Source organism: Thermobia domestica, chromosome 7 (genome assembly GCF_964235325.1).
Source record: "Thermobia domestica chromosome 7, izTheDome1.hap1.1, whole genome shotgun sequence".
NCBI lineage: Eukaryota > Metazoa > Arthropoda > Insecta > Zygentoma > Lepismatidae > Thermobia > Thermobia domestica.
The window spans coordinates 186,527,893-186,540,859 of NC_137460.1; the positions used below are offsets into that span (position 1 = coordinate 186,527,893).

Here is a 12,967-nt window from a genome sequence, read left to right on the forward strand (position 1 = left end):
CTTTACAGGTATTTCATTACCTTATGTCAGTAACGAATTTAGAAGAATCCTTTCTTTTTTATTAATCTCGGAATTGGGAAGGGGGGGGGGCGTGGAGTTTTTAAACATAGATATGGTTAACAGTAGCTTCCTTTTTCTTTAGAAATTCCACAATTTACGGATTTCAGCACGAAAGCCCCCTCCCTGTAACCGGCATTGCCTTATATAATAATAAGCTACAGTATAATTCTCAAATAAATATGAATAACTTACCTGACATTCCCATTTCAGTTGCTATTTTCTTCTATTCTCTATTTAAAAAGTGCTTATTATGATGTTTGTATTTCTAATTCTATTAACATGTCTTTCATAATCAAATTTAATAGTGCAGCAAAATCTCTCGAGCATAGATACACACAATCCTCTGCAGACGAAATTCTAAACAAATGAAGACTATTCCGTGCAGCGCTTCAGGGAGACCCAATGAGCATACGAGCCACAGCGATGCTTCCGCTGAACATCGATGTAAAAACAAACTCGATTGTTTAGCATCGCGACTACTAATTCACCTTCGCGGTCGACCTCTAGGTCGCGAGTAGCGTACATCTTCGGCATGTACTTACCCATTTGAATCCATGTGTTTGTGCCAGTATCGAGATAGTAACCGCTACTTAAACCTCGACCTCGATCGCGAGGTATCTTCGGTATGTTTCTACCCTTATTGCCTTGCTTAGCTTACTGGGAGTGTACCGCTGAATCCATTGCAGCAGACGTTCCACGTTTAAGTAGCGGCATTTAACGTGGTCCCCTCAGGGAGGAATTCTTTATAAATGAGGCTCTCAGAGTCGACAAACATCACGAGCATTGTCTGGAGGCGCGATGTCTCACTTAGCGCTTTCTTGCTTTTCGATGATCCTGGACCCCGCTACTCCATAGTTTGACGCTTACCTTCGGCATCATACTTCAGGCACTAGATCTTATAGAACGTGACGATGGTTTTCATGAAATTTGGATCTCTTATCAGTCATGTCAATGAGATCTCCACAGGTGTCAAGTTATTACGTAGTCAAAGTGTGAGACACGAGTCGGGTAAGAAGCTTTCGTTTGCCCAAATCGTGGGTCACTATGAGGTGGGCCGTCTCACGACCAATTCTCACTTCTTCCGTTATTATTCACATTGTCACACGACGCTTCTGGACCAAAAGAGACGTTCCTTCACTTTCTGTATGTTATCCGGAATGCGTGTAGTTGCTGGCCGACCAGTTCAGGGGTGTCTTCCACGGAATCGTGTAAACGACTCATAAACACACTTCAAGGTGATAGGACGTTCTTCGTAAACTGTTGTCAGCATTTCAGGAATCTCTTTCTCTGATTTTTCTTGTTTGAAGCAGGACAGCATATTCGTTCGCTGCTTCGTTTTGTTATTCGATTTTGGTTTCGACAGCGCCCACTACACCTTCACTCTACAGTGTGCTGTTTACACATGATAAACACACTCTCAACGTCGCTGCTCACGAACATATTGTGATCGGTCCGGCACAGGATGCGACGGGGCGAACTCTTACGACTATGAGCAGTATGAGGTCATTCACCAAACTAAGTTATACCTGTAATCCCGGAGTTCATTAGAAAAATGCGAACATAATATCTCGTCCCTAAATCGTATTATTTATCTTATGAACATATAGCTGCATTAGATCATTATTTTCCACGGCTACTCTAAACCACTATAATAGCACATGGAAGACGGTCCATCCTGAAACATTATAACATCAAGACACAGAACGAGGGTGCATTTTGAAGTGTGTTGAAGGGCTATGACCTTAATTGCATTGTTAAAATATTAGTTTACAAAAATAGCACATAATGATCCTCGAAGTTATTAAAATGGTATATAATATAATTATTTTTGCGCAGCGTAACCTATTATGTTAATAGTTTTACCTCTACGCAACACTAGCTAACTATTCCGATGAGGAATAGTGAGAAAGTAATGTAAGATCCCCATCTTCCCCACTACTGTCATATAAGGTATAAATACAATTAATTACTCTATCTAAAAGCTGTCTATAATAGGTTTTATTCGAAAATATACTTAACCCATGTGTAAACGTCGTCAACATCTAGTGACCTACTTGCCGGTAAATGTCGATCGTCGATATAGCAAAGCGTCAAAGGATTGCCAATAGTGTACCACTGGTGACACGATTTCGTCTAGTCGAAACAGATATCTAGAGTCGGGATGTTGAAGTTACCATCGCGTAGCAGCGAGGACTTCATTTTGGTCCTCGCTCTTTCGATTCGTCGCGGAGAATCGTGAAGGGACCAACACGAAGTATCTCCAGTCATGTATATGCGGTTATTATAAAATATTATTTTATCCTGACGAATTGTTCCTAAAGTGAGCTCCAGAGGTCAAGAGTAACTCCTGTCTCCATATCATGAAATGAAAAATCTTGATATGAGTGCGTATAATTGTATGAATTTAGATGACAATCATTAGAAACTGACGATCATTAGATAGTGACCGTGGGAGAACTATGAAATAAAGTAAATAAACACGCATCGTTTTGTTATAAAATTACATGGCAAACGCATTTTATCTGATCCCAAACGGTTTTCGTCAATATACACGGTTAAAGGAGCACTCTGATTGGCCAAATTGAAAAGACCTCAACGATTTATTCCTCTACAAGCAAGGTTTCCTATGCCTTTCCCGCTGATCTAGTGGCTAGCACGTCCGCCTTTGATGTACGGGATCCCGGGTTCGATTCCCGGTAGGAGAGCCTTTGCAATTTTACCTATGTGTGTACATACATATATATTTTATGTATGTGTTCATGTCCCTATGAAATTTAGTAAAGGTTAAAGAAGCCTTGTGTACGAGGAAACTCGGGTGCTCAGGAAACTGATCGGTTGATCTTTCCTTTTTAAAAAAAAAAATAAGTAGGAAGAGCACATGCCTGCCACGTTGGTGGTTCGCGAGCACCACGTAGTATTTTTTTTTTTTACTCTTTTTTAAGACTCATTTTAATTTAAACAAATCTATATATATAAAAGAGAACGTACAAAATCCTTTGTCCGCTCATCACGCTAATACGGCTGAACCAATTTCTTTCATTTTTGGGGGGTTATTAGGATTTGGACCCTAGATGGTTTTTATCATATCACTTTAATTTTCAATTACCAGTGTCTTGAGATAATTGACCATTCAGGTGTCCACAAATCCTTTGTTAGTTCATCATAGGTAAAAATAAACGTATTTATATGCAACCCGCATGACCGTGTCACTCGGCGGGTTAACAAAATGACAGGCGATATACAGCGGAAAATAGCTTGAATCTTCTGTTTAAAATTTTTTAATTGATTTGCTTATTTTTACAGACACTTTTACAATATGCCAGCACCGGGATGACCGCAGCGAAGCGGGGCGGGTTAACATAAATGACAGGCGATATAATGTTAAGATTTACTGCAATCTTCTATGGTTTTTATCATATCACTTGAAAGCGAAAAAGTAAAAATTATCTAAGTAACAAAGTTTATTGCGTTCCGGGGTGACCGCAGCGAAGCGGGGTGAACGCTGCTAGTCACAAATATAGGCGATTTAACATATATTGTGGGAGTAATTTTGTTTCTCATTGGCGTTTTGTTGCGTCTCTGCCGCTCGTGGTCCACCGCAGATCGTAGCTGCGAGACCGCCAATTTTTGGCGAGATGTTGCTAGTTGCACATCGGTGGTCCACTGACGCTTACGGCATGACTTAGTTCCTATATGCTAACCAGCAGTGTATGTTAGACACGTTTTAAAGAAATCAATGCTGACCAGCAAAAGGAGATTTATTTTAAAATTAATTTCAACAACAACTGCCTCAATTATATGAAACGTTCAAACACATAGAACAAGTAATGTTACGAATAAAATGCATTTACTATTCCTAAATGCTGTTGAGTAAATATAAATGCTTACCTAAAAGAGGTTCCAGTGCATCGGAGTCGCCTGAAAGTGTGAAAGACTCCTCACTGCATTGTGACCATTCAATGCTGCAGTGATCACTTTCCATACGAACACATATTCCATAGTTCAGATTAGCAAGTTCACGTGTACCAACAAGAACTGCAAGAACAAAAATGAGGAAATATACTTGTTTTCTCTCTCTTCTAATCTTTTTATTATTTTTTTTTTCAAATTTCGGGGCAGGATTATTCACTGATGTTAGTAGAGTTTCACATTTCTCTAATATATTACTATACCATTGATTAAAAAGTACATATTTCTAATCCTACTGAGAGGATCAACTGCTCCTTCCCTTTTTTGAATGACACCCCTCTTTGTATGGCAATTACTTATTACATCTGGGGCTGAGAGGTAAACTATGCAAAGTCGCTTTTTGGCCGAAATTGAGCTATCACATTTTTCTTTACTTACATTAGTACGAGGGACACTAGGAACGTTTTGAAATGTGGACAACTGGAACGCAGGAAGTGAACAATTTTTCCGTTAATAAACAATCGACGTACACTTTTTCGCTTCTCCTCTGAAATTAATATTTTATGACTTACACTACTTTACTTCTCAACCCCAGATATGGGCGCCTCGGGGGAAGACAATGGTAAGCGTCACTTCCGGTGAAAATGAGTTATTAGGTGAAATGTGTTCGGATCACATCACTGAACAGTATGTAGGTAATTTAATTCTGGAAGTGTACTTGCAGATGGCAAGGAAAGCTTGTTCGGTATGTGTCATGGCATTGGATTGCATGGGACTAGTGAACCTTCTTTTCCAGTTTGGCCGAACGTTAGAAAATGTAACTTACCATTGTCTTCCTAAAACCATTCATATACAGGGTTTGTCCAAAAAGTAATGATACTGAGTCTATAAACAGGAAGTTAGTTATTCTTCCAATTTTAACAACTCCTCAAAAATTCTTCAAAATAGTCAGTCCTCTTGGGCGTCGATGCACCGCTGCCAGCGTGATTTCTATGATTCATACGCTCTTCGGTTACAATGTTGTGTACCGTTGACTTGTATGTACATGTTAAATTTTTTCCGCTGTTAATCGCAGACTCAACCGACGGTGAGAGTCGAAGAGTTTTTTCACCTTTGACACGTTTTCATTCGAAGAACTCGTCGAAGGGCTTTCAGATCGATCTTTGTCCTGAATTGTCTCCCGCCTGTCTTTGAAGTCATTATGCCAGGGAAAAAACTGGGTTTTCGGCATGGCATTGTCTCCGTAGGCCTGCTCAATCAAGGCAAGAGTCTCTAAAGCAGTTTTGCCCAAGAGAACGCAGAATTTGATGGTGTGTCGCTGCTATATCGTCCGCTCCACTTTTCGTGTTTCATCTCGTGACCGGGAGACCCGGGTTCGATTCCCGGCGGGAGCTCATGTGGTTCGGATTCCACGTTAATCAGTAGGTCCACGTCTCATATAGCCTCGCTGCTGAACGGGACGTAAAACTCAAAATCAATCAATCAATCATCTCGTGACCAAAATAAAAAAAAACAAACTTTGCGCAACGATCAGTCCTCATTCTCTCACTGCTCAGAAACGACTGCCGCGCAGCAGAGATGGAGTGGGTCAGTGGGTCGTGGGTCATCAGATGTGACCCACTGCGAACCACCACCCACCATGACCCACTGTGACCCACCACCCATCATGACCCACTGCGAACCACCACCCACCATGACCCACTGCTACTCACCGACTCAGTATGATCTACCGACCCACTCTGCTCTGCATTGTAGACAGTATCTTCTGAAGACTGGTAAATTTTCTTCGTTTTACTATCAAGACCTTCGTCTTCCTTCCCTTTCCATTTGTTTCTGTCTACTTACCTGAGGTGAGTATATCTAACCAAGTGAAAAAAGAACTTCAGGCACATTTGGATATTGATAATTTTAATTGTAATAATAATAGCAATAGGACTTATACTACTATTTGGCTTTCGAGACCTGTGAGTTTTTAGAGGAGCTAACTACTGGAAAAAATACATTTTTAAATCACTGTAATATATAAATTATTATATAAAAAATGAGTATAACTATGTGTGCCTGATCATCACGGTCAAATTGCAAAGTCAAATGAAATTACTTTTGATATATAGTTAGGCCTTAATCCAAACTGTGATGTTATATGCTTTCATTATAATGCATAATATCCTAAGGAGGTAGTGAGGATCCGAATTTTTGCGAAAAGAAAATGAGTATCTCGCAAGCCGTTAAACTTACGGAGCTGAAATTCAGTGTATTAACTCTTTATTGAAAATAAACAGAATGTGTCCTAGCATTTTTAAAAACTCTCCTTTATGGGGGAAAGGGGGCACTTTCTATATATGGAAAATTGGTACTGAGTTGGTTTGTAAAAATGATCGAAAACGATCGATATTAGTTAAGAAAAAATCAGAAACAAAAGATACAGTGCTTGGCTTCATATATCCATTGCTTCCTACTATAACTGCTGAAGCTTTTGTTTATTATATGGAGCGCTTACAGCCCAGGGTAATCAACCCATAAAGTTGTGAGAAAAATAGACAAAATTTGTACTGTAAGCTTAATTACACGGAAATTTTAAGTTTGGATTGTACGCATAATTATATGGTAAATTTTACTCTCTTTTTTTTCCCCTTTACGTTGGTCTACTTACCGTGATTTGGGACTTTCAAATTTCATCTTTTTTTTTTTTTTTTTTTTTTTTTTTTTTACGGAAAACTATGGATAATTTATTAAGGAAATAGTTATACAATGATAATTTAATTGAAATTCATCGTAATTTGGCACATGGCAAACATCAGTGTGCTAATTGAAGGGGAAGGAGGGAAATTCCCATTCACCTCTGAACACTTTTCAGGAACCTCGTTCCCTTTCGCTTTCTAGACGGGGGAGGAAACTTGAAAAAATGAAATGAAAATAAATCTTTAAGTTTTACGTCCCACGGTTATGCCGGTTAGGCCAGTGAAAATTGTGGAATGAAGAAAGTGGGAGGAAACGGGAGAACCCCGAGAAAACCCACGAGCACGGTGTTGGGAGGGAACTTGGTAATGGCATCAAACCTTCATGTGTAATTACAAAAATTAAATTTATAAACAAATCAGAAATCATCAGTTTATCAGGCTTTAATTGATTATTTATTCACGAGATTCCCTATCGAAGGCGTGGTAGATGAAGTTTCTGTTCTCCATGAGTCGACATTGCCAACTGATATGACGATATGGAAAATATTTTGTATGGTGATAGAGAGATGATACTTCTTGTTGGGTATTTCAAAACTGACCGAGAAAAATCGTTATCAGACGTAAGTCTAACAAGCAGATTGTCGATGAAGAATTGCAGAAATCGGGTAGAAGTATTATCAATTTCCACGGCAAAGTGCGAACGGGGATTTCCCGTTATGAATTTACAGATGACTGATAATAGAAATAGACTAAGTGCTCAAACATTGTCTAACTTGTTGTTCATCAATGTTACTGGCCCACCCGTAGACAAGCTCAAAGTAGACGAACTAGTTATTTCTTGGCTCAAGGATGGACATCATTCCACTGCGTATGATTTAGTACGGAAAAGTTACCAACAGCAAATAAACCCGATTCCAGATTTTTTTAAGGTGGCAAATTACGAGCTATGGAAAATGTATATTTGTATTACTAATGGCTTATTTGTGTTATTCAACTTTGTACCTAATTTTTAATAAATGTCTCCTTTGCTTTAGGTAAACTACTTTAAATAAATATTCATAATAATTCCAATTATGTATATTTGTAACTTAAATTTAACGTGGTGTTTTAGTGATTACACAAATTACAATTATGAGCATACTTTATGGAGATGCTCTCACATAGGGTACCCGAGCACCTTTATAAACTATGAAAAACTGATTTTTCAAGTTTTTTGTGAGAAAAATACTGTGAACTGAGAAACCATAACCTTTTCCATATTGTACAGGGGTATTTTCCTGCGAATAGAAGTTCCTTTTGGAATGCGTTCAGAAATTAACACTTGCAAGAATACTCTCTTAGTACAAGTATATTTTAGGCACACACTAATTTCCCCTCACCTCGAACTGTTTCAATTTCCTCACTGACAAACACTTTACCATTTTATATCGTAAAGGTCAGATCTACTGTTATTGTAACAGAGTGGTGTTTGAGCGATTGACTAGAAATTCAAACTCCGATTAGTGACAATTTCACAGTCTTGCTTTATTACAAGTGTAAACTCTTTAGTCAGTACAGAAGAGGCCGTGGATCGTGTTCAGAGTTGGCGATGGATTTTGGTGAGTCAGAGTTGCTCATAGTGGATGAGAGTGGTTCATGGTGGGTGGTGGGTCACGGTGGGTGGTGAGTCACCGTGGGTCAGTGGGTGCTGAATCACAGTGGGTAGTGGGTCGTGGGTCAAGTTTTCATTGACCTACGCCAACTCTGCCGCGCAGCGCGATGCTTAGGTAAGACCCCCACCACCGATACCACCCACTGAGAGCGCTCTGGTAGCGAATGGAGCACTGCACGCTGGCCAGTCTCATTACTTTTTTGGACAAATCCTTATATATATATATATATATATATATATATATATATATATATATATGTGTGTGTGTGTGTGTGTGTGTGTGTGTGTGCAGGATAAACCATAAACCATTTATATTTATTTTGATATGTCCCAACGCCCTTGTAACGTTTAAAGTAATAGTACGAAACACTGTAATTCCGTGCCATACTAATATCGACAAAGGGACATCGTGTAACATATTCAATATCACCGGATTAACAGTGCTGCTAACCCAACATAGAGTTGTAATTTTTAAAATGGCACTATGTCAGGTTATTTCATATTTCAAATTTACATCTGGAACGAAAACTTAAAATTTTAAATTTATTAAGTAGTGTTGCAAGGTAAGCAGTGTTGCAATACAGTATCATAACCATCGAAAAGGAACAGACGGTCATCATATAATATATTTCGAACCAGCAGAAACAAAGTTACAAAGCATTCAAAATTAGACTTTTTTAAAAATAACTTTATTTCAAAAAAGTGTTTAGATAAGTATCACCTCCAATTACGTATATGCTTTACAATAGACATAAAGATCACAATGCTGTTTATAGCAATTTGATTTCTCAAACCATTCCGCAGATATGAAAATAACTGATTTCTCTATATTGGTTAAAATAGTGTATTTGTGGGAACTTTAAAACTCTTGTTGATTTATTTAGCTTCTACATTACAACAATCGATTTGGTAGGTATAATAAACAACTTCTCGCAATTATGATTTTAAGCAATGTTGCAATCTTTACCAGTTTTTACTATATCTACAGAACGGTAGGAAATATTAAGTTACTCTAAACGGTATTATGGTCTTCATATCCACTGAAAACCGTTTATGTAATTCGATTAGGGGCGCGTTGGCTCAGTGGTAGAGCGTTCACCGCTTGTACAAGAAGTTCCTGGTTCGGTCATAGCGCGCGCCAAGTGAAGTTTGTGGTAGACAAACACCGTGTGTGTGGGTTTCCTTGGGTTTCTACAGTTTCTTCCCACTTTCTTCATTCCACCATTTCATTAATTTCTCATCATCATCGTCTTCTTTAGCCTAGCCGGCATAATCATAGGACGTAAAAATCAGAGATTTCATTCAATTTTGTATTTGGATGAGGTGCTAATTTAAGTAGTTTTTAAATATAAATCTTTCGAAAAAAAATGATGTTTTTAAAATTCTATGTATTTTTATTCCTAATAATTTCAAATTCATGATGATTATGATCATAATATTTGTTGAGTATTTTGAATGTCCGCTGTCCCGTTTGCCTCACGCGTTATTATTGTTAATCATCATCATCATCATTCTGCCCTTATTCCTAGGTCACTTGCAGCAGCTGAGAAGTTTCCATGCTCCACGGTCCTCCGCTAACCTCTTCGTCTTCACGTATGATCTTTCTGTTTTTACATTATCCAATTATTGTAGTCTACTTCGCCCCTCCCTCTCTTTCCCGCCACCATACCCTCTAGGACGTCCCTCATGATACAATTTTTTCTTAGGCAATGTCTGAACCAGTTTCTCTTCCTCTTCTTAACAATATCTAAAAGTGTTCTTTTCTCCCCCACCATTTCTAACACCCTCTCGTTCGTTTTCCGCTCCACCCAACTAATTCTTTCCATTCTTCTCCACATCCACGTTTCAAAGGTTTCAAGTTGCTTTTCATCACTTTTACGTAATGTCCACGTTTCCGCCCCATACAGTACAACACTCCACACGAAACATTTTATGAGTCTTTTTATGAACTATTTCAATGCAGTTGTGGGAGAAAAACAGGAAGGCAGTATTGTAGGCAAATATGGTTTAGGCGAAAGAAATGAAAGGGGAGAGGAACTGGTGAATTTCTGTAGACAGAATTCACTAGTAATTGGGAACACTTGGTTCAATCAGCACAAGAGAAGAAGATATACATGGATATCACCAATAGATGGCGGAAGATATCAGATAGACTATGTTATGATTCAGGACAGGTATCGAAATAGCTTAAAGAACGCGAAGACCCTTCCGGGGCTGATATTTTCTCTGATCATAATCTTGTGCTGGCCGAAGTAGATATTCAACTGAAAACTGTAGCCAGAAGAAAAGTAGGTAATAAAGTGTTGAATACTGAAAAGTTGAAAAACGGGGAAATAAGAAATCTTTTCGCTAAAAAATTCGAAGAAAAATGTTCAAACGAGGAAAGGATAGGCGCAGGTAGTAACGCACGGTGGGAACATATTAAACGTTGCTTACAGCAGGCTGCAGAAGAAGCAGTAGGTTACCGCGAACACAAAACTGCTAAGAAACCATGGGTTACAGAGCAGATGTTGCAGAAAATGAGGGAGAGGAAGATACGGAAATAGGTTGATACAGAAGAGGGCAGAAAGATGTACAGAAAGTTAAATAATGAATTAAGAAGAGAAACAGACAGAGCGAGGGAAGAGTTTTACAAAAGAAAATGCGAGGACATAGAAGAATTAGAAAGAGTTGGGAAATATGAGGAAATGTACAAGGAGGTGAAATCTATGGAATTTCGGAGGAAACAAGGGAGTATTATGATGGCAGTAGAAAATAAGAATGGGAAAGTAGTCAGCGAGAGAAATGAGGTCATAGGAGGGTGGAAAGAATACGTTGAAGACTTATATGAGAGTAGGGATAGACCGTGTAGCCTAAATGTTGAAGTGGAAAATGAAGTAGGCGAGGATGATAAAGGATTTTGTATTCTTCGGGATGAGTTTGAAAAGGCTATATCCGAGATTAGGAATGGAAAGGCAACCGGAATAGCTAACATACCAATCGAATTCATTAAAAATATAGGAGAGAAGGGAAAGAAAGAATTGTGGCGACTATGCAATGAAATATATGAAACAGGAGAATGGCCAAGAGACTTTCTGAAAACGATCATGATACCGATGGGTAAGAAATCGAACCCAAGGAGACGTGAGGATATTAGTCTCATATCTCATGCAGCTAAAATTCTGCTTCGAATACTGAACAGAAGGTTATATGGAAGAACAAATAAAGATGTTGAGGAAGAGCAGTTCGGGTTCAGAAGAGGCAAGGGCACAAGAGATGCTATTGGATTATTAAGGGTGATCGGTGAAAAAATTATAGAAAAAAGGAAAGAGGTGTATGTTGTATTTATTGATCTAGAAAAGGCTTTTGACCGCGTGAATTGGGAATTGTTGTTGGGAGTTCTAACAAAGATAGGGTTGGAATGGAAAGATAGAAGACTCATAAGAAACTTATACATGAACCAACAAGTAAGTGTTAGGATAGGGGAGGAACTGACGGAAGAGAGTGCAATTGGAAGGGGAGTTCGACAAGAATGCTGCCTCTCGCCAACACTATTTAATGTCTATCTAGAAGAGATAGTAAAAAAGAGCCTACATGATGATAATGGCATTTCGGTAGGAGGTAGAATGATTAGATGCATAAGATTTGCAGACAATATGGCGTTTTTGGAAGGCGAAGACAGCCTCAGGGAAATCACGTGTACTGATGAAAGATTTGGTAATAGATTTCGACAGCTCCAAATCAATACATTCAGTGAGTGAACTACGAGTGCAATGGTGCCGGTAGTCTATTTTACTTTGATTAGTGTTGTTTTTATAAAGATGGAGAATGAAAATATTTTACAGTTCAAACATTTGAAAGAATACTTTTTCTTAAAAGCTTAGGATGATGGTGGACAGAATTTAATAGTAAAGTGTCTGAAGTGCCCCGGTGGGAAATATTTATCAACAACTAGAGTGCCAATAATTAACGATAAGGGGTTAATATGAATAAACTGTTGAGTTGAGTGTGAATTTAACGTCTCTTTCAGCAGCGAGGGTATGTAAGACGGAACCTACTGATTAACGTGGAATCCGAACCAAATGAGTTCCTGCCGGGAATTGCACGTGGGACTCTCACACCAAAGGCGCCTACGCTAACCGCTTAGCCACGAAAGAGCTCATGAATAAACTGTGAATGAGCTGTGACCCGAGCTGCTCGAGTCATTGAAAATTCTAAACCCGGGCGGAGCAGTTTTGAACATATTTGGCCAGCGCCCTATAACTTTTAACAGCTCAAAGATGTATGTTTCGAGTCGAGTTGAGTTTCAAAGAAAACTCGCTCAAACTCGCTTGTGCCCATCCCTACGCGTAACGCAGTATGGCTTTTTGTCAGTGTTCATTATATAAAAATGTTCATATAGCTGTCAAGTAAGAATTTGTTCTTGTATCTTCATAAAGCGATTCAGAACGTGTAATAATAATAATAATAATAATAATAATAATAATAATAATAATAATAATAATAATAATAATAATAATAATAATAGTGGTAATAATAGGAGTACGGAGAATATTGAAGTAATAAGAACTTTTTCCCTTTAGATACGAAAAGGGAGAGAAAGGAAAGAAAATTAGAACTGATGGACAATGTTCGAACATACAAAATAATAATAATAAAAGAAAGAAATCAATTTTTACAAATTTAC

At 38.4% G+C, this 12,967-nt stretch overlaps 1 protein-coding gene across 1 annotated transcript in view; it reads right to left on the bottom strand.

Annotated features, from left to right (window-relative positions):
* The window catches only part of LOC145690617 (uncharacterized), a 254,426-nt gene that overhangs the window by 42,684 nt on the left and 198,775 nt on the right, over positions 1–12,967 (bottom strand). The window contains exon 8 of the mRNA XM_081765680.1: positions 3,949–4,095. Within this exon, the coding sequence (XP_081621806.1) occupies positions 3,949–4,095 (147 nt within the window). The remainder of the gene's footprint in view (positions 1–3,948; positions 4,096–12,967) is intronic.